The 22197-nt window shown below is 48.7% G+C and overlaps 1 protein-coding gene across 16 annotated transcripts in view; it reads right to left on the bottom strand.

Annotated features, from left to right (window-relative positions):
• TPM3 (tropomyosin 3) overlaps positions 1 to 22197 on the bottom strand; it is a gene marked incomplete at its 3' end in the record, with an annotated part of 69827 nt that overhangs the window by 27912 nt on the left and 19718 nt on the right. For all 16 annotated transcript variants that reach the window (XM_080984804.1, XM_080984803.1, XM_080984811.1 and 13 more), the window contains 2 exons: positions 1970 to 2103; positions 901 to 1018 (listed from right to left, as the gene is read on the bottom strand). In XM_080984804.1, coding sequence (XP_080840930.1) covers positions 901 to 1018; positions 1970 to 2103 — 252 coding nt within the window. The remainder of the gene's footprint in view (positions 1 to 900; positions 1019 to 1969; positions 2104 to 22197) is intronic.

Below are 22197 nucleotides of genomic sequence, written 5' to 3' on the forward strand. Positions count from 1 at the left end.
AGTGAGTGAGATGTCTTAAACATGCCTTTTTTAAAGCAGGGTTGTGTTGTTATACACACACACACACACACACACACACAGACAGACACACACACACACACACACACACACACATATAGATATATATTATGCCAGTTTTACTGGATGTGTCTGTTTATATAGTGCTTTTTACATAGTCTTAGTTACTTCATGTTACCTTGCTTAAAAAAAAGGTAAGCAATGAATTTAATAAATAATAGCAGTAATTTGTAATCAATAAAAAGAAGAGGGGGAACCCGCCAGCCTGGTCAGACCACCCGGCTTCCACATTTGGCCCACAAAGCAGTTTCCCCCCGAAATCACCTGCCCCACATATGACATCATACAGGCAACTCCTCAATTTAGGTGGGGGTTATGTTTCGAGGCACCGTATGTTTAAGCGGAACTGTGTATACAGTGGTACATCTGGTTACAAACTTAATTCGTTCTGGAGGTCCGTTTCTTAACCCGAAACCATTCTTAACCTGAGGTACCACTTTAGCTAATGGGGGTCTCCTGCTGCGGCTGACGCACAATTTGTTGATGTACTACTTCGGGGTTAGCAGAGTCTGTAACCCGAAGTGTTTGTAACCCGAGGTACCCCTGTATTTAAAACACCATTGAAAACGCCTGCGCACATACTGAACACACGTAAATAAAATAATAATTATTTTTATTTATACCCCGCCCATCTGGCTGGGCTTCCCCAGCCACTCTGGGCGGCTTCCAACAAAATATTAAAATGGCGGGGTTGCCTGCATATGACATCAAATGTGGATCAGGGAATGGCGCAGCCGCAGAAAGCAGGACTGAACTCCCTGTGTGTCATGAGGGAGGAGTTCAACCCTGCTTGGTCAAGGCACATCCGCTGTGGCTTCTCACCTCCTCATACTTCCTGTCGGCCTCCTCAGCGATGTGCTTGGCCTCCTTCAGCTGGATCTCCTGCAGCTCCATCTTTTCTTCATCTTTCAGGGCTCTGTTCTCAATTACCTTCATGCCTCTGAGGGAGAACGGGGGAAGAAGGGATCGTCAGCATCCAAGATGTGACATTCCTCTGCTCTCCCAGTCCGCAGAAAGGCCTTGGGGACACGGGTGGCCTCTCCAAAACAAGAACCTCTCTGGCACACAGAAGGCTAGCAATGCCAGAGAAAGGCCTAACCTTCTACCCAGTTACACACACCAGGGGGTGTGATTCAGTTACCGTATTTTTCGCTCCATAAGGTGCACCGGACCATAAGGCGCACCTAGTTTTTAGAGGGGGAAATCAAGAAAAAAAATCTTCTCCCAAAGCTTCTTGGGGCTGCCGGGGGAAGCCCGGGTTCCCCGCCCCCAGCCCCAAAGAGCAAAGAAGCCAAGACTGCAAGCGGGATGGATCCCGCTCGCTGTCTTAGCTTCCTCTTTAGCCGCATGCGGCTATGGCAATACCCCCACCTCCCACAAAAGCCCACAGGAGCCACGCACCCTTTAAGGAGTGCGCGGCTCCTGCGGGCTTTTCTACGAGGAGGGAGAAGGGACTGACTGGCCGCGTCAGTCCCTTCTCCCTCCTGGGGAAAAGCCCGCAAGAGCCACGTGGAGCTTGTGTGCGGCTCTTGGGGGCTTTTCCTGCCTGCCTCCCCCCTGCATTCGCTCCATTAGACGCACACACATTTCCCCTTACTTTTTAGGAGGGGAAAAGTGCGTCTTATGGAGCGAAAAATACGGTATGACACCCACCCACCTGAACATCCACCCACCCACACAGAATTTATACATAGCTTTGCTCAGTGCGAACAAGCTCTAAGGCAGGCATCCCCAAACTCAGCCCTCCAAATGTTTTGGGACTACAATTCCCTGACCACTGGTCCTGTTAGCTAGGGATGATGGGAGTTGTAGTCCCAAAAACGTCTGGAGGGCCAGGTTTGGGAATGCCTGCTCTAAGGAGCCCCTTCCTCTTGCAAATGCACCCACCTACCTTTCACTCTCATCGGCAGCTTTCTCAGCTTCCTCCAACTTCTGCAAGGCTGTCGCAAGGCGCTCCTGGGCCCGGTCCAGCTCCTCTTCCACGAGCTGAATGCGGCGGTTCAAGGATGCTACTTCTGCCTCGGCCTGGAGAGGAAGGGGGAAAACACTGATGTGGGCATTGGAATACACTGGAACGGACTCGTTTGTTCCCTACCCATTTAAGCAAACACAAGTTTCTAGCCCTTAAGAATGCTGTGCCGGCTGGAAGCTCATTCAAACCATCTCTGGCTTTCTTAAGATGCAGTGTTTAGCGATAGGGCTTAAGACAAGGGTTGGGAGAACCAATTTCAGCCTGAGGGTTAGTATTTCCTTGAAGGCAAGCTTCCAATAGCAGCGGGCAAGGCCATGTGCAAAAGTGGGCATGGTAGGGATGGAGACCGCTATTTTTTGCACTGTCGTGGTCAGAACTGTCTACATCCAACTCGCAGCATCTCTCCAGGCAGAGAAACATCTCCCCACCCCCATTTCACTTGCAATTTTTTAAAAAATATATGATTGTTAATGGAACAAAATAACACACGCCAAAAATATATATAAAAAAGGATCTCCAGAAGTGAACATAGAAGTGAACACAGCAGGACAAGTTTCCATACCAAGACTGAGTACAACAGATTGCTATTACACGCTTCCAAGTAGCAGAAATGGGCTTACGTGTTCCTGTACCACATTATAAAAAAAAGACTCCCATTTCTCCATGAATACATTCTCTTGCTGTCTACCTTCTCCAGTTCTAACCAAATGTGTGCGAGCTTAAAACTTGCATTTTATGTCCCAGGTCTTAGTTACCCATTCCCTCATGCATAGTGTTCTAATCTCCCCCCCCCCCCCAACACACACAGACAGAGAAAGATGTGGTGTTATTAATTCCCTGTCCTCTGTTAGTACAGTTTCTTTAACATATCCAGAAAGTAAAGAGGCCCTGTAGGCAAAGTTTAGCCTGTTACTAATGTAATTTCCCTTGCTGCATCTTCCCAAAATTTTCTGATTTTTTGCATGCGTCCGAAATATATGTCATATTGCAACCTATTATTTATTTTTTTCTATGACAGGTGTGAGGGAACTTCTGCTGGACTATGACTCCCATTGTCCTTGTCCAAAAATCCAGTAGGCTCTTATTTTTGCTGTGAAACAGCTTGCTATTGCTTAAGGATATCACTGCTCTTGCAGACTGAGAGGCTCAGCGCCACTGACAGTCCCAAGACAGGCAAGCTTTCCAGCAGGAAGTGACTTGCAGCAGAATTTTTCCATAATAGGATATTTTCTGCTGCTCCTTAAAAAGCAAAGACATAATCGTTACCTATTTTTATTAAATCAACAACGAAGCCAGCCCAAGTGGCGATTCCACAAAGTTGTTGCTTGTAACTTTTTTAAAAAAATGTTTTTATTTTCTGTACCAAACTGCATTACAAAAATAATACTGATTAGGGTATGCATTTAAGCATAAACATAGATTTCTCCCCAAAAAAGAGTATTTCAGGATTCAGATTACATTTCTATTAAAACACAATACATTCCACAAGTAGGATTACTGGTAATAATCTCATATTTAACAAGACACTGGATCTACTATAATATCTAACATTAGTTTTTCCTGTACATTGTTTTCTATAAATGCATCTCTGGGTTATTTGTGGGGCCTGCCTGGTGTTTTTACATGAGTAGAATGTGTGCTTTTATTTAAAATGCATCTCTGGGTTATTTGCGGGGCATAGGAATTCGTTCATATTTTTCCCCCTTCAAAATATAGTCCGGCCCCTCCACAAGGTCTGCGGGACAGTGGACCGGCCCCCTGCTGAAAAAGTTTGCTGACCCCTGCAGTATAACCTATAATCAAAACAAATGACTCCATTAATTCGATTCAAATTTCATTTTTCTCAATTAATCTAATCCTTCTTCAGTTCACCTAACACTTCAAGTTGCAGTTAGCTTTCTTTAGTGATTGATGCAAGGAAGCATTAACATGTACGAGATACACAGTAAGATATAGTTTTCCTCAAGGATCACAGGCAGACTCAGACGACTTCCACCAGCGGCAAAATTCTGAGTAAGCGTTATAAAATGACCCACATTTCCTGCCTTGGTATAATACCTCGCCAAATTCAATCACTTACTACTCAGCCAAAACAAATAAAAGGAAGGATACAAATGCGGGTATTTGTATTCACGCCTATATCCCCACCTATGACTCATCAAGCTGTGACCTGGGAGACCACAGTTCAGCAGCAAAGCTCACTGGGTGTGAACCTGGAAGCCAGTCAATGCCTTTGCAGCCTAGCCTACCTCACAGGGTTGTTGTAGGATTACATGAGGGGGGAGAAGAGTGCATGCCACCTTGAGCTTCCTTGGAGAGAAAAAGGTGGGATAAAAATGCAATAAGGGAGCCAGCGTGGTATAGTGGTTAAGAACGGTAGTCTTGTAATCTGGTGAACCGGGTTCGCTTCCCCGCTCCTCCACCTGCAGCTGCTGGGTGACCTTGGGCCAGTCACACTTCTCTGAAGTCTCTCAGCCCCACTCACCTCACAGAGTGTTTGTTGTGGGGGAGGAAGGGAAAGGAGATTGTTAGCCGCTTTGAGACTCCTTAGGGTAGTGATAAAGCAGGATATCAAATCCAAACTCTTCAATAAGTAAATAGACAGGACATCCCCAGAAAAAAGTTTACTGCTGCCTCTCCATGCCCTCCGTTAAAAAAAAAAGCCATGTACAGAAGGGTGTTTTTATTTTACGAAATCTGTATACTGCTTGGCTGTGAAACGAACCTCTAAGTACTTCACAAAAAACCCAAAGCAAACGTTTAAATTGCTATTCAGCTGCCATGCCTTCTTACCGAAGAACAGACCTGTTGAATTTAATGGGCAAAGCCGTCTAAAAGTCTTGTTAATTTACATGGGTGTACTCTTCAGTACAACTTAGTACTTTAAACCTAAGCCCATAATTTCCTCTGAATGAATGCAATGTTTAAACCACACTTTCAGCTTCCCGCCTCTCCCCCAAAACGCCATGCTTCAATCAAATTGCTTTTAGCGCCTGGAAAAAGCAAGTCAATGTGATGCACAGATGTCAACCCAATTTAGAGAGAGGGTTTCCATGGAGGAAAAAAATCTCTGTTGAGAGGTCATTTTCAAGCAGGGAGATGTGGCTAGGCAAGGTAACGCTGAGTCCATTTCTGCCTGCCAAGCAGCAGTTAAGGAAGCCACAGCCTTTCTCCATGAAAGAGGCAGCAACCGCAAAACACTGGAAAGCCCCCAAGACACTGGGAAACACGGTTTAGCCACCACCCAGACCCTCCTTCATATTCTGGATCCAATTCCTGTCTCTGCAAGGAGTGTCCGGGTTTAGTCCAGGATGCTGAACTCGATGGGACGTTGCCCTGAACCAATCAGCTCTTATGCTCCTGACCTGGTTCAGCCTGTTGCCCACACAGTTGTGGTCCCTCCTTCTTTGGGTAGCCTGACCCGCCACCCACCCACCCACCGCAGCCCACCAGAACGGGCCAGCAGCTCCTTGACCAGCCACTGCAAAACACAGGGCCAGCAAGCAGTGGGACGAAAGGAGGAAGCAGGACCCAAAATTATAAGGTAGGAAGAGCTTGGAAAGCACGGTGCTTGCCAGGGTTTAAGAGGACCGGAGAGGAAAGCAACACGCTCCACCCTGGTCAGAAGTCAGCTTCCAGAGAGGGGTGGGGGGAGCCACTGACTCACCCTGCCTTGGACACAGCTGCATCAGAGGGAGTGTCACTGCAAAAACCAAAAGCTTCTGGAATATAGTATATGACGAGCTTAAAACAATGTTTAAGTTTAACTTTATGAAAAATACCGAAGCTTTTCTACTAGGGATAACGAACACAGGTATAGCAAGAGAAGATCAGAAAATATTCCTCTATGCCACAGGAGCGGCAAGGATCCTAATTGCTAAAAACTGGAAAAAAGAAATTGTGCCAACAAAAAGGGAATGGCAAGACAAACCGTTCGAGTATATTGAACTGGCTGGATTAACAGAGGCAATTAGAGACCACACTAGGCAAGAGTTTCAAAAAGCATGGGGGAAATGCAGAGAATACTTCACAAAACAGTGCCCTAAAATACATACTTGGACTCGTTTCGATTAATGTCTGTAGGAGACTTTGTGGATATTTAAGTTATAATTAGAAAAATCTTAATAATTATTCATAAAGGAAACAGCTTATAAAAAGTAAATAACGAGGCCAGATACAGAATAAAGGAAGTTTTTTATTTGGTTGTTTATATTGTTGTATGTTATGCTTATTGTATGTTATGTTCACTTTTAATGAGGGTGGATTTCTGTATTGGGGTTTTTTTTGTTATGTTGTAAATATAACTTCCGAGAAAAAAAAACAACCAGAGGGAGTGTCACAGCAAGGGCAATGAGAGGCAAAAAGCCTGGAGGAGCCAGGGCTGGCCAGCACAGACCAGAGCGAGCCAGTATATGCGTGGGCCTCCAAAGGCTGTAGACTATGACTCCAAGCATCCCTGACCGCTGGCTATCTGTTGGGGCTGACGGGAGTTGGAGTCCGACAGCCGGGTGCCACACTGGCTGTCCCTGGCATTGCGCTAGATGGGCTCTCTATCAGCCAGCTCCCTCTTCCCGTTCTTTTGCTGTTTGTCCCTGGAGCCTGGAACTCTGGGGCAGACTGCTTCCGGACATGAAGGTTCGAGTCTCAGAAGAGAGAGGTCAAATCAGCCTCTTTCGTGAACTGGCTTAATCCCTCTTTAGAGGAGTCTGCGACAATACAAGATTAACGTCTCGTCACCGCGGTAGGGAGCCCCATAGGGAATGCTGACCCGAGGAACGCACACTGCTGGCTCTCTGCAAGCCTTGCCCAGAATAGATCCCAAGGAGTCGTGCAGAGGTGAGAAGCAAAGGGGAAATGGAAAAAGATGGCCTTCCCCTCCTCTTCCGTTAGCATAGGTCGTCTCCAATCATTTTAGGACCATAGGTGAAGTTGGAGGCTTGTGCAAGTGCCGCTGACGTCCAACACTCACTTTCCTCCCCATTACCTGGATTAGCATCGCCCCATACCCCAAAGGAGGGATGCGGGTGGCGCTGTGGGTTAAACCACAGAGCCCAGGGCTTGCCGATCAGAAGGTCGGCGGTTCGAATCCCGGCGACGGGGTGAGCTCCCGTTGCTCGGTCCCAGCTCCTGCCAACCTAGCAGTTCGAAAGCACCTCAAAGTGCAAGTAGATAAATAGGTACCGCTCCAGCGGGAAGGTAAACGGCGTTTCCGTGCGCTGCTCTGGTTCGCCAGAAGCGGCTTAGTCATGCTGGCCACATGACCCGGAAGCTGTACGCCAGCTCCCTCGGCCAGTAAAGCGAGATGAGTGCTGCAACCCCAGAGTCGGTCACAACTGGACTTAATGGTCAGGGGTCCCTTTACCTTTACTATACCCCAAAGACAGAAAGAAAGCCCCCACACACAGACACAAGTCACTTATCCAAGGGATCTGGGCAAAGGCTGCTTTTTTCAAGGAACTCGAGTCAAAGTCAGATCTGAGCCTCAAAAAACAACACAGACCTGAGATAGGAAGTGGGGAAATTATGCCGCTCTTTCCAACTTCCTGCTTCAGCTCTACATCCTTTTTAGAGGCAACTGTCCACATCGCTTCATGGCCAAGGGGGTAGTGAATGCGTTGGGGCTTTGTAAGCACCCAGCAAAGACCTCAAGGGACGCCGCTGGACAGAAAAACTCCTTCCACAAATGCAAGGGAGCCCAGGGGAACCCCGCCCGTTCCTCACGCAGCTCCATCTCAACAGAAAGCAGAAAGCATCACCCCTTCTTCCAAGCTGCAGGACGACGCATCATGCCATGCCATATGGAGCTTTAAAAAGAACATGCCGCCGCAGCTTACATGACAATCTGTCGCCACAGGTGTGACATTAATCCAAGAAAGGCTTGGAATCACCTTTCCAATGGGGTGTAAGTTAGGGTTACCAGACGTCCCCATTTCCCAGGGACAGTCCCTGGATTTGCGAATATGTCCCCGGACAAATTCCGTCCCTGGATTTCATCTAATGTCCCCGGGAAACGCAGCAGCGGCAGTCCCAGCAGCCCAGAGCAGTTGGCTCTGGCTGGCTTCAGGAGCTGCTCGGAAGTCCCCATGTGATGGTGGTGCAGGGGCTCTCAGATGCAGCTTCCGGGCTGCCTCCACCTTCCCTGACCCCAGCAACTAAGCTGTGAAGGGAGGCTTCATGCTGCCCATCAGAGCAGCCTCCCAACTCCTACTTGTGTGCAAGCAGGATGGGGTGGGGATCTCTCAGCTGTGAAGGGAGGCTTCACACTGCCTATCAGAGCTTGCATGCAAGCAGGAGGGGGCAGGGATCTCTCAGTTAGGCAACAGGAAGCCTCTCTTCCCAGCTGAGGGATCCCCGCCCCCTCCTGCTTGCAAGCAAGTAGGAATGGGATTGGGGCTGCTCCGATGGGAAGGGAGGCATCGTGCTGCCCAAAGCCTCACCGCAGCCACCGCTCTCGGCCCTCCTTCTCCGCCTTCCATGCCTGACCCACCGCGCACCGCTTCCCCACCACCACTGAAGAACCAACAACTCAGGGGCTGCCCAGGCTCATGGAGAAAGGAGATAGAAGCCTTGGAGGAAGGGGAAACATGGCGGTTGAGGTCAAGGCGGAGGCTGCCCCTCTGCCACCACCATCGCTGCAACATCAACGTCCCAAATGTGTAGTATTTATTGATTGATTTAAAGTCTCCCGGGATTCATTGAAAAAAATCTGGTAACCTTAGTTTAAGTGTCTGTGTGTTTGTTTGTGTGTGTGTCTGTGGCAAGGGTTAAAGCAGAGCTTTCCAAACCGTGTGTCACGACACGCTAGTGTTCCAGCTACGGTGTGTAGGTGTGTTGCGTGAACGCTCCTCCCGGGGCTGCAAAGGGGTAGTTTAACCTCCAGTTTTCTAGTAAAACTGAGTGACTGTGTCGCGAAATGATGCATGTCTAAAAAGTGGGTCACCAACATGAAAAGTTTGGAAATCTCTGGGTTAAGGCCACCAAGATGGCAGGAGCTTATCTGGGCAGCTGCTGCCTTTCCTGGCTGCTCTGGGGAAAGGTCACAGAAAGCCCCTGGTTTGATCCCCAACATCTCCAGGACACGTAGGGCTGGGAATGTCCTGGAGTGTAGTAATACTGAGCTAATATAGTCTGACTCGAAATAAGGCAGCTTCCCAAGTTCTTATACGTCTCATCCAAGGGGCGGTGGCAGAACAGGCGAGATGGCCAGGGAGATCCAGCGATGTCACTGTGTGCTGCGAAATAAGACCGTATCTGCAAGCAAAGGATATCTGGCATTCTTGTTATCTCAGTCAAAATTATCAAAGTTTGCATCGTTGACAACTTATTCCAGAACTGAAGAATTCTAGGCATCTGGCAGCAAGAACGCACATGCCTGACTTTGCAAAAATACATAAACGAAGAGACTCTTCGCTTTTTCTCACTTGCCAGGTCCGTCGGGATTTGGGATGCGGGGCACAACAGCGAAAGGGGGTCCACGCACCAGCTCAGCCAAGCAAAGGTACAGTCTGAAATACTGGTCCTCAGAACTAAACAGACTGCCACTTATTCAAGTATCACATTTATATCGCGCCTTTTCTCCAAGATCAAGGTTGAATGACCATCTGTTATGAATGCTTTATAGTCGAGATTCCTGAATGGTGGGGGGGCAGGGAGGGTTGGACCAGACAGCCCTCAGGGTCCCTTCCAGCCCTACAATTCTATGAAATGGTTTTCTTCCTCCTCATTTTATCCTTGTAACAACCCTGTTGAGGTAGGTCAGGCTGCGAGTGAGTGACTGGACCAAGGTCACCCAGAAAGTTTCATGGCCAGGCGGGGATTTGAACCCTGGTCTCTCCCAGCTCCTAGCCCATGGGTAGGCAGACTAAGGCCCGGGGGCCGGATGCGGCCCAATCGCCTTCTAAATCCGGTCCGGGAATCAGCGTGTTTTTACATGAGTAGACTGTGTGCTTTTATTTAAAATGCATCTCTGGGTTATTTGTGGGGCATAGGAATTCATTCATTTTCCCCCAAAAAATATAGTCCGGCCCCCCACAAGGTCTGAGGCACAGTGGATCAGCCCCCTGCTGAAAAAGTTTGCTGACCCCTATCCTAACCCCTGCACCACCGCTGGTCCCCCACTGGACCTGAGCCTATGCGCAACGTCACAAGTGCCGTTCTACTGCTGCCACAAGCACATAAGAGGAGCCCTGCTGGTTCAGACCATTGTCCCACCTAGTCATAGACTCATAGAATTGTAGAGTTGGAAGGGGCCCGGAAGGGTCATCTAGCCCAACCCCCTTGCCAGCATCCTGTTCTCACCGTGGCCAACCTGCCATCTGTAGGAAGCCTCCCCAACACCAGACCTGAGAACAGCAGCGACTTCCCTGCTTGCGATTCCCAGCTACCGGTATTCAGAGGCTTACTGCTTTCAACAATGGAAGGAGAAACACGGCCATTGTGGCAGCCATGAATTTCATCTAAGCCTCTTTCAAAAGCCGTCCAAGTTGGCAGCGATTGCTACCTCTTGCGCGAGGGAATCCCGTAGCGCCCTGCAAAGAAATGCTTCCTTTTTGTCTGTCCCCAAATCTTCCAGAGTTCGGCTTCTTTGAATAACCTCAAGTTCTAGCGCAGGCAACGACCAATTTACGCACGTTCCCATTGAAACGCAACCACGCGCCAAACCCTAAGTGACTTTAAAAATAGCAAAAAGAGCACAGGGAGGGCAAAAAGGCAATCCTGCGAGCCTTTGCAAGTGCAATCCCAGAAGCCCTTGCACCAACCATTGAGGCCTGTGGAAAGCTGGAGTCTGAGGAAGGGGGCTGAGAGGGGAAGACTCTGTTGGAGTTTGGGGTCTGGTAAGTGCTGCTGGTTTTTTAATAGGGGTTTTCAAGGACTTCCGGAGGTTTAAGAGGGTATTTGCAGACTTCTCCAACAGTGTTTCAAATACAGTCATACCTCACGTTACGTTTGCTTCAGGTTGCACGTTTTTAGGTTGCGACCCGGAAGTACCGGAAAGGGTTACTTCCGGGTATCACCGCTTGCGCAGATGCACAAAATGACGTCGTGCGCATACGCAGAAGCGGCAAATCGCAACCCACGCATGTGGGCTGCATTCTTTTCAGGTTGCGAACAGGCCTCCGGAACGGATCCCGTTCGCAACCAGAGGTACCACTGCATACGCAATTTCGCTTAAATGCACGAGGCCTCAGTACGTAACCCCCATATAAATTGGGAGTTGCCTGCATTACTATTTATCTTATTATTTATTAAATTTATTGAGAGAGAGGGAGGAAAGCTTCTCTTTTGCATTACCCTACCATGCTCTCCCAGCGCTTCTTCACAAAACTAAAGAGCCCCAAATCTTGCAACCCTCTCTCTGGCGTCAAGCCCAATGTACCAGGCACCGGGCAGCCACAATCAATGCTGTACTGGCAGCCTTTAGGACCACTCCTTGCAGGCTGGACGGGAAACCTAGGAATTCTCCACGGAGCTCCCCCACTGCCAGCAACTGCGATGTCACTTCCTGCAGACCCGTCCAGGCCCCCTTTGTCAAGTGCCGCCCTCCCCCCCCCGGGATCCCGGGGACAAGAGCCAGACAGAAGATTAAGAAGCTGATGGGAAAAGAAGTGTCCGGGGCAGCCAGGCAGGCGTGGGAACAGGGCCAGGGCTGCCCTGGAGCCAAACAAGAAAGGGGGAGGAGAGCTTAGGGCACTCAAGGAGGCCCAGCGCCAAGAGATCAGGAAAAGCTAACTCCTTCTGCCAAACAAGCCCTTGTCAGCACAAAGGAAAGCAGGCTCATGCCCTGCGGCCTTCTGTTTGCGGAGCCAGCGAGGGGAATGCTTGACTCCACGCCTTGCTCTTCTCCACCATCCCTCCCGCTGCATCGCCATGCAATCCTCATTCCCCCAGATTTTGAACCGACAAGGTGGTCTTGTCCAGTGCCTGAGGACAAGAGGACCCTTCCCCAATTATCCTCTCCAACCTCCCTTGCATTGTGGAGCGTTTTTTTAAAAAGTGTCAAACCCAAAGGTAAAGGACCATTAGGTCCAGTCGCGGACGACTCTGGGGTTGCAGCGCTCATCTCTCTTTATCGGCCGAGGGTCACGCGGCCAGCATGACTAAGCCACTTCTGGCAAATCAGAGCAGCGCACAGAAACGCCGTTTACCTTCCCACCAGAGCGGTACCTATTTATCTACTTGCACGTTGACGTGCTTTCGAACTGCTAGGTTGGCCGGAGCAGGGACCATCGCGGGGATTCGAACCGCCAACCTTCTGATTGGCAAGCCCTAGGCTCTGTGGTTTAACCCACAGCGCCACCCGCGTCCCGTGTCAAACCTAGGAGGGATTAAAATCCAAACTCTGCTACAAACATCTCGCTGGGGGAGCTGATCTCTCTCAGCCTGGCTTACACCACAGGGCTGCTGTGAAGATGAAATGGAAGGGGAAGACCATGTACACTGCCCCGGGCAACTCACAAAAGTAGGGTTATCAATGGAAGACATACGGCAAGAGGGAGACAACTCTCCAAACTCTGGAGTTCTCCAAATGATGCTGGAAAAGGCCCATCAGACCCGGCTGAGGGTGAGAGGCGATGGGGAGTTGGGAGTCCATAAATACCTGGAAGGGATCAAATTGGGGGATCCATTTACCGAGGGCCACATTCTGTCCTAGGCCACCTTCCAGGGGCCATGTGAACCAGGCCAGAGGCCAACATGGGCAGTGGAACCAAGGCTTTACCTTTCTACAGCTGGCTGGCTTCTACGCACGCCCCTTTCTCATTCTCCATCCAGGAAAGGAAGAGGCATTATCAGCACTCAGGGACACATTCCAGGCAGGTAAAAATACTCAAGGACTGTGCATAGTGGAGCTGGCAAGGGGTGTGGCCTGAGGGAGAGTCCTACGGGACAGAGATCTGGAGTAGGGCTGGGCGATATATCCATATATTGTCCAAAACTGCTTTGAAGTCCGTATTGTGATATTGGTCATAGTTTTTGACCTGGCAACACTGAGCGAATCAGGATGTGAGCTATGCAAAAATCACAATGTGGGAAAATCTGTAAAGCCAGCCAACGCCTCTACATAGATCCATCCTTATTTCAGACATCGTTATGTATCAGTGTAATGTTCAGCTGGCAATATATCGTGATGCTGAAAACCACATATTGCCCAGTCCTAGTCTGGAGGGGAAGATTTGGTCTCCAGGCCCCGAAATTCCCCACTGCCTGCATTCCCTAATAGACTTGAAAGAGAAGCGCCCCCAATTTCAGGAATGGGGGGGGGGAGACTCCCTTAGGTAGTCGCCTAGAGATTTTGCAGGAGCGCCCCAGGCGACCATCCAAACAGCCCTTGCCAAGCTTGGATTAGAATGCCTGCTTTGTTTCGGAGCGTTAATTTGCCATCAATCGGATCGCTCCCTATTTTGGAACGGCAGATGGCGTTCTATTTATACACGCCTGGACTCTTGGTACCAAAGTTAAAACTTCTCTTCCCCCGCCCCGCCCCCCAAAATGCAACCCAAACAGCAAAGTCAACGAAAGAAATCCCCCCCCCCCCACAATCCACACAGCAAATTTGCTCTATGTTCACTCGGCATATCTGTGCATAGGATTGCTCCTCTCCCCAGGCTTCACCCAAAGGCTTTCATCTTCAGAGTGTCCTTAGATGGAGTAGCCTGGAGGAGTTTTGAGAGATTAATATGGTCGGGCTGTGTCCACAAAACCCACAAACGTCACAGACCAAAGCAAGAGAGAGAGAGAGAGGGAGAGCAGTGGGAGAGAGGGTGTGCAAACCACATCTCAATCCTAGATGAGGAGACTCCATTTTGGTGCACATAGCTTTGAGCTGAGGTCATGGAGGAACTTAAAGTGGCACAGATGTTCGAACAGGGCCCCACAGTCCGCCCGAGCGCTTCTGTACCAGGGTGCCAGTCACAGACACAGGGCTGTGTCACTCGGGGGCTCTCTTTCGATGCCGCCCTCCTCCCTGGGATCTGCTTTGACTTTCTCACCCTCCACCGCTCAGGCCCTCTTCCACCACGTCTGCACTGCACTCAGTTTCGCTCACCGCACAAGGCAGAAAGCGAGCTCAGCCTGCCTGTGGGTGCTCAATAGCAGTGTGGTTATCAAACCAAGAAAAAGACTCCCCCTTCCCCACTATCCCCAGCCCCAAAAGGCAAGCGACCAGGACAAGATCCCAAAGTATAAAGAAAGACATGCTGATTGCCTCTTTGTTGGTGGTCAATTAAAAGGGCCCTCCAGTCACCAAGGATCGCAGTGCACATCATTATTTGGGAAAAGTTTCTTTGAGGTCTTCCTTTATGGACTCTGGAGGATTAGGGTACCCCGGGCTTCACACTCCAAGGGAACCTTCAACTCACCTCAGCCAGAATGGCCAATTGTCAGGGATGCTGAGGTTTCTCAACCCCATCCTAGACATATGTGGCTGCCTTATCATCAGTGTTAGAACTTAAGTTACTGGCGGCTGTTTTCAGTAATTGAGCTTCTAGCCCTCAGCACCACAGATACATTCTGCGGCGGAAATATTCAAGGAGCAAGTGCTCAATTCAAGAGGGAGGTTGAATAAAAGCAACTAACGCAGCAGTTCTCAACCTGTGGGTCCCCAGATGTTGTTGGACTACAACTCCCACCATCCCTGAGCTCTGGCCTTGCTAGCTAGGGGTGATGGGAGTTGTAATTCAACAACATCTGGGGACCCACAGGTTGAGAAAGGCTGAACTAACGGGTTATGGGAGAGGCCTTGCAAAAACTTGATCGTTCATGAAAGGCAGCTTAGGTTTAATCAGGGCTGCATACACATCAAATGTTTAGGGCACAGGGTGTTTCTGAAGAATCTTGGGAAGTGTAGTTTACTCCTCACAGGGTTGCAATTCCCAGAATCCTCCAAGAACTACAGTTCCCAGGATTCTATGGGAGAAGGCAAGTGTATGGAGTGTATACAGCCTAAGTTGTGGAATTTAGATTGTGTTTTTTTTTAAAAAAGTTCAGCATTTGGGCAACAGCCCCAGCTATTGAGTTTCCAGCACACAACATCTGTGCAACACCCTCCGCTTGCTTCAAGCGGCCAGAACGGAGACGCAGGACAATTCTGCCTTGGGGCTCTTCAGATTATTATCGCAACAAGCCTGCATGCAGCCACAGGTCAGTGCAATGCCCATGAGCCTCAGCGACGCAGGAGGGGGCGAGAAGGCAGAACCCAGGACCTGACTGCTTGAGAACAGGACTGCCTGCGATCAGATTCAGCAGAGCTTTCAAGTGCCGCAAGACCAGATGCCTCTCTGACGCCCAGCTGCGTCTGAAGGCCAGAAACTCCGAGGAACGACAACGTGGGTGATCTGGGTGGGTCAAAGAAAATTCTTGAGTGTTTCCCACCCACATCGATGTGCTGTCCCCCTCTACTCCACGGTCCCCCCCCCAAAATCCATCAGCTTCCATCTGGGATCCACCACGAAGCCGGGTCACCTAGCAGCCCCCTCTGCTCACTCGCCCATCTCAAAGGATCCCTCTTCGTTGGCGGTCAATTAAAAGGGGTGTGCACAGCGTTATTTGGCAAGCGTTTCTTTGAGATCTTTATCGACACCCTGGAGGATTAGGGAACCCTGTACTTTTCACTCAGAGAAAATATAAAGCAGTATAGAAACGAAAAATAATATTACATTCCATTTAAAAATAAAATGGCGCCAGGGACATTCCTTTGCGGTGCCTGTAACCCAAGTTTAAGGTGCCATTTGGAGATTATCTTATATATCTGAGTTTCTTTTTCCAAGCGATTTCTGCTCTGCATAAAATTCAAAGCATCTGGCTATAAGCACATTTGCAGACCTAAGTTACCAGTTCGCTGTCGCAAGATATGGAGAGAGATCCTGCCTCTTCAAAGAGGGAATCAGGCCAGCTCATGAATGCTTGACAGCTTGCCTGCCACGACGGCAAAACAAAACCTCCACAGAAGAAGGAAGTGTACCACTGAATGCTAGGAAGCTATTGGGTCTGTTTGTGGCCTTTCTAAAAGCATGAATGGAAGGCCTACAACTCAGATATATAAGCTAGGTGCCAAATGGCTCCTTAAACCAGGGTTACAGTCGCCAAAAACGGAGTGTCTAGTTGCCATTTTGGGGATAAGACGGCTCTAAAGTCTTGTTTTTCAAATGATGGACTGACTGGGATTGATTCTCAGTTAAACATCTGGCTAGTTCAGATGACAACCATAATCTAGGTTAAGAGTTTAGAGAACTTGAAGAAGAAAAGCCCCTTGATCCAGGGACAGTCCACATATATATAGGCCTATTCCGACCTCTTTTTCTTAATGGTGACACGGACCATTCATAACGTAGGGATATTCTTCACAACTGTGAGCAGGGCAGAGGGGTGAAGACAAGCGACTCTAATTAGTTATAAGGTTGTTCACTGCTCCTGCTTAGGCTGCACAGAAAAAGCATTTTGGTTCCTGAAATTCATTCTGATTGTGCAAATAAAATATAACTGATAGAATTCTGCAGGATGTGTTACTAGCATGCAAAAACAGTCAAGATCCAGTGATTCCCAGGAATGCACCTCCAGATGGGGGAGATGTCAGGTGCCATTCTGGTGCCCGGGCATCTTCACTTGGTCGCAAGTTGTCGATAGCTAGGTGCAAAATGCGCCTGACTAATTTCGAACACTGATGGCCTGGGAACAGAGGATGTGAGACTAGAAGGACCTGTGGCTTTGATTCATCAGGGTTCTTGCCACGTTCTGTCAGGGATGCCCCACTCACTCTGCAGCTCTGGAGTGCTATCATCATCAAATTTATTACCTGCCCTTCACCAGGCTGTCCCAGGGCATGCTATAACAATTCAAAAATCACATTTTTAAAAAGTTAAAAAACTGAATTAAAAGCATAGTACAGTCACAGGAAGGCCCTGAAAACACATCTCAGACATGAGGATAAAGAGGTACGTCTTCAGCATTCGCCAAAAGTTGGTTCCACAGGGAAGGGGGAATTCCACAACTTAGGGGCCACTACAGTGAAGGCTCTCTACTGTACCACCACCACCCAATCGTCTGAGGTTCACAGAACCACCAAGAGGGTTCCCTTTGCAGAGCTTAGCATGTGGGAGGGTCTGTAGGTAAAAAGGCAGTCTTTCAGATATTTGGGGCCCCAAACACTAATATTGGGCACCTTGAATTGGGCCTGCAAACAGAACTGGCAGCCACAAACAAGGGGAGACTCATAAACAAGGCCATCTCGTACCCCGCGGGAGATTTATGTGCTCTTCTGCCAAACCTTGGCTCTCCCCTGCGGTCGTTTCGCCAAAGTTAGGCATCTCCCGGTGACCAGGCTGCTCTACAACCGGGCTGCTCTCAGCTAGCTTGAAAGGCTGGCTGGTGGGGGTGGGGTGCAAATGGCCAGATAGCTGCCTCCTTCCCCAGACTAGCTGTCTCCCTTGTTCAGATGCCATAAATCTTCACTCTTGGCTACAGACCTGCTGACAAGTTACTTTTCCAGCAAGGCGACTCATCCCAGACCAGGATGCCAGTGGGAGGTGGGGGGAAAGAGAAAAAGAGATGGATTATATGCATTTACTACCTAGTTTTTTTGGAGGGTGCCAAGTGGTTTAAAAGCCACCTTTTTGGGGGGGGATTTCACACTTTTATCCGCTAAGAGGGAAGTCAACTTGAGAACAGAAAGGCCTCTGTGCCAGCTTCAGCAAGTTAAGAACTTGGAGGTAAAAAAACTTATAGGGAGGATTTTTTCTTAAGGGTATTAAAGCCTCGGATGTTAATCCAGACCAGTTAGCTCAGCAATCCTTGCAATGAATTAGCCAGCAAGCCAAGGATCAAGAGTCGATTAACGAGGCATCGCATGGACACAAGCAGATGGTGAGATGGAGATTTTAAGGCGGAAGCTCAGCCTTGGACAGCCAGGTGCCACCCCCACCCAAAAAATAAGATGTTATGGACTGCAAGTCCTATAAGCCCCAGCCGACACAAGCTGCAGTTACAGCAACTGAAGAAGCAGGAGCTTGAAACTTGAGAGTCCTGTTCCAAACTGGAACGGGGACTTGCAATTCCAAAACAACAACAGCCCTACCGCAGCAGTTTCTAAGGCAGCCCCGGGTGAAAAGCCAAGCACCAGCATCCATTTGCAAGGTATCTGGTTTCCAGCTGCCACCTACCCCACACCCAGAAACACCAAAAATATACAGAGGGGCAGAATATGCCAAATGAGCTCAGCCGCTATTTAAACATTTTTTTTTTTAGGTTTCTAGTCCCTATGGGCACTTGGAAGAGTTTTCACGTGAGGCTCAGAAAGGCGACTAGAGAAGCGAAGGGCTTCTGAAAGTCAACGGGAGTCTCCACCTAACAGCCGTGTTCTTATTTCAAAAGTGGCTACTCATCCACCTCCCAGGGTTTTGCCTAAGGTGCCAACGCAAGACTCGAGATGTTTACTGAGCTTGCTGACGTAGACTCCATCTGCCCCGATAAAGTGGCGTGATACTGCTTTAAAACGGCCGTGGCTTCCCCCCAAGAATCCTGGGAACCGTAGTTTAAGTGTGCTGAGAGCTGATAGGGGATCCCCCCCTGCTCACATCACAGAACTACACTTCCCATAGTCCCTGGGAAGAGGGTTTGGCTGTTAAACCACTCTGGGAATTGCAGCTCTGGGAGGGGAATAAGGAGCCTTTCCTAGCAACTCTCAGCATCCTTAAACTACAAAACTCCATGCATTCTTTGGGGAAAGCCATGACTGCTGCATGAGAGCCAGTGTGGTTTAGTGGTTAAGAGCGGTGGACTCGTAATCTGGGGAACCGGGTTCGCATCTCCGCTCCTCTACGTGCAGCTGCTGAGTGACCTTGGGCCAGTCACACTTCTCTGAAGTCTCTCAGCCCCACTCACCTCACAGAGTGTTTGTTGTGGGGGAGGAAGGGAAAGAAGAATGTTAGCCGCTCTGAGACTCCTTCGGGTAGTGATAAAGCGGGGTATCAAATCTCAAACTCTTCTTAAAAGTTATAGCTGTCCTCTATGTAATGCCACACATAGGGGCAAGCCCCATTCTACTGCCAACCCCTCTCCTGCTATCAATGCCCCCCCCCAAGAACAAGCTACTGAACACCACCTGCCTTGGCCAGGCGGGTCTTAGCACCCTAGACCATCACCCTCCCAATTCCCAAAGTGGAGAGGCGCTGGGGGAGGGCAGGGCAAAGAAGCCCACCTCCCACTCTACAGTTGCCACCTGTCCTCTATAATACAGGATTGTCCCGTATTTCAATGTTAGCCGCTTTGAGACTCCTTAAAGGGAGTGAAAGGTGGGATATCAAATCCAAACTCTTCTTCTTCTTCTTCTTCTTCTTCTTCTTCTTCTTCTTCTTCTTCTGCTCAAAGTGGTATCATCCTGCTTAAAATGTATAGCTTTAAGGGTGCTTTAGTTTTTTGTTTTACAATCAAGTGGTATATAGATTTTACAAAATAAATTAAATGTACAGTGCAGATGGGACCATATTCTATTACCTTAAAAAATGGACCAAGCCTGAGAACCTCATGCTACCTTCTTTCTGTTCAAAGGGGCAGAAGAATGTGAAGTACATAGGAAGAGGCCCTTCGGAATGAGGCAGGAAGCCCATCTATTCCAGCATCCTGGCTCCCCCAGAGCGGCCTGATTTATTCAGGAAGTCCACAAAGCAGGATATAAAGGCAATACCCCCCTCCTGCCTTCGTTTCCCAGCAACTGGTATTTGGAGTCATGCTGCCTTTAATCCTGGAAGCAGCAAACATTCATCGTGACTAGTAGCTATTGATAGCCTTTAAAAAAACACCCCAAAAACCCCAGATTTTTATTTGCACGTCAGTATACACTACACCTGAAGGAAATCAGCCCTGAGTGCTCACTGGAAGGACAGATCGTGAAGCTGAGGCTCCAGTACTTTGGCCACCTCATGAGAAGAGAAGACTCCCTGGAAAAGACCCTGATGTTGGGAAAGATGGAGGGCACAAGGAGAAGGGGACGACAGAGGACAAGATGGTTGGACAGTGTTTTCGAGGTTACCAGCATGAGTTTGACCAAACTGCGGGAGGCAGTGGAAGACAGGAGTGCCTGGCGTGCTCTGGTCCATAGGGTCACAAAGAGCCGGACACAACTAAACGACTAAACAACAACAACAACATACACTACACAGTTATCTGCGAAAAGGGGCTGAGATGTTAATATCACAAATCGGAAATGGATTCTTTTATCAATTCTAATTTGAAAAGCATTTGTGTCACCCAATTTAGGGATATTAAAATATTTAAAATACAACCCAAGCATGCTCTAAAGGAGCCACTTCCAGGCAACAGAAATACAGTCAATTCCTTTCAGAGATCCTAAGCTCTTTCTTGGAGTCTTGAGTTACTAAGAACCAGCTGTTTATAAACTTCTGTAGCTACAGTCACTAGAGTTGATTTTATTATAGACATGGTTGCATGTCCGGCATTACACTCCAAGCAGATCCATTGAAACTGATGGACGTGACTAACCTGGGCCTGTTCATTTCAATGGCAGCACTTAACAGATCGCCTTATCTCCCACGCCAACAAATGTCCGACCTTGCCTGACTTTCGACATTTTCAAAACGGAGGACATCCTCTTGTCACAAGTGTCAGCTAGAGAAAGATTTCTTCACACTAAGCATACACTGACTGAATTCCATCAGCTACCAAGATTTGTACTTTTTAAACTCAAGGCTCCTTGCCCTCAGCGTTTTGAAGCCAGACCAGCGATGCCTCAGAAGGAGTTTTTTACAGTAGAGTGATAAAGATTCAGTTCCCTATCTGTTTCCTTATTGCTCCCAGTCAGGCGGAAACTGGGTTCTGCAAAATACATTTGCACTTATCTGAGCTTATTAAAAAAAAGGGAAGTGAGCATGCATGCAAGCAAGCAGCAAGAACGAATAAATTCAACAGGGAAGCAGCCAGCATGAAGAAAAATTATTGCCTGTGATAAAGGGGATGGGCAGGCAATTAAGGGAGTCTCATGCTACAAGACAGATGCACTTTAGATCCAATACCTAAGCACCCTTGAAGATAATCTGGTGTTAGAAACCAGCTGTGAGCAGTATCTGGTTTCCTGTACAGCAGCCCTGACAAAGAGACAAGGCAGGCCATGGTACCAGCCAGCACAGCCATTTGCTGCCCTATCAGCCAACAAAAGCAGCCAGCTGTGGCCCAGAGCAAAACCAAGGCTCCCAGGCCTGTGGTGCAAAACTACACAGATCACCCAATGATTTATATCTAGTTCATCCCGACAAGCCAATATCTGCGTCTTTGGGTGATCTACATTCTCAAGGAAAAGGGGGAGAGGGAAGGAAAGCTCACCAGAAGCTCCCACAGAGCCTTCTTTCGCTCCTCAAGAGAGGTCAAGTTAGAGTTAGGGCTGGGTTTGCAGCCCCTCTGCTCCCAATGAAATATCTAGGGGCCTTTCAATACTGTTTTGCATGCGCAAAAATTCAGGGGCAGACGCACGGCTTCATTTCCAATCGGGACACGTACCATGGCTTCCTGCTGAAACCCTATAACTTTTCATGCCACAGCTGGGACTGGGATAGCTCTGTTAGTTTGGCTCATGGGTTCGAGCCCCACATCGGGCTAAATATTCCTGCACTGCAAAGAATTGAATGAGCGTCATGATCCGTTCAACTCTAAATTCTGACTGCTCCAGGGATTGTGGGGCGTTGGACTAGACACCCCTTCCAACTCTACAATTCTATTACTTTTTTTGGGGGGGGGAGATTCCCACTTTTCTTGCACCCCTCCAGATGACAAGAACACGGCAACATTGGGGAAGCATTGCAGGACTACCAATACAGCAGAATGACTTCTGGGGAGGTTCGGTGTAAATCCACCACTATTGCACTACTGCAGCATCGACGACAAGTTGCACAATACACACACCCCTGAGTGTGGAGGGACCCCCTAGAGAATACTCACCCATTGCAGCCTCCACCCACCATCACAAAGGCAAAGCAGAGATTGCCTGGGGAAGTTGACCCCTTGCTTTTGGATTCAAGGGACACAAAGCTGGTCAGCCTTGATATTGTGTTCTAGAAGCACCCCACTCCAGAAAAGCAACCAGATTCTTCAGCCACCTATTATGGTAGCTTTCACCAACCTAACGCCCCTTGTCATGTTTTGGACTA

Source organism: Podarcis pityusensis (genome assembly GCF_964106645.2).
Source record: "Podarcis pityusensis genome assembly, chromosome: 16".
In the NCBI taxonomy this organism is placed as follows: domain Eukaryota; kingdom Metazoa; phylum Chordata; class Lepidosauria; order Squamata; family Lacertidae; genus Podarcis; species Podarcis pityusensis.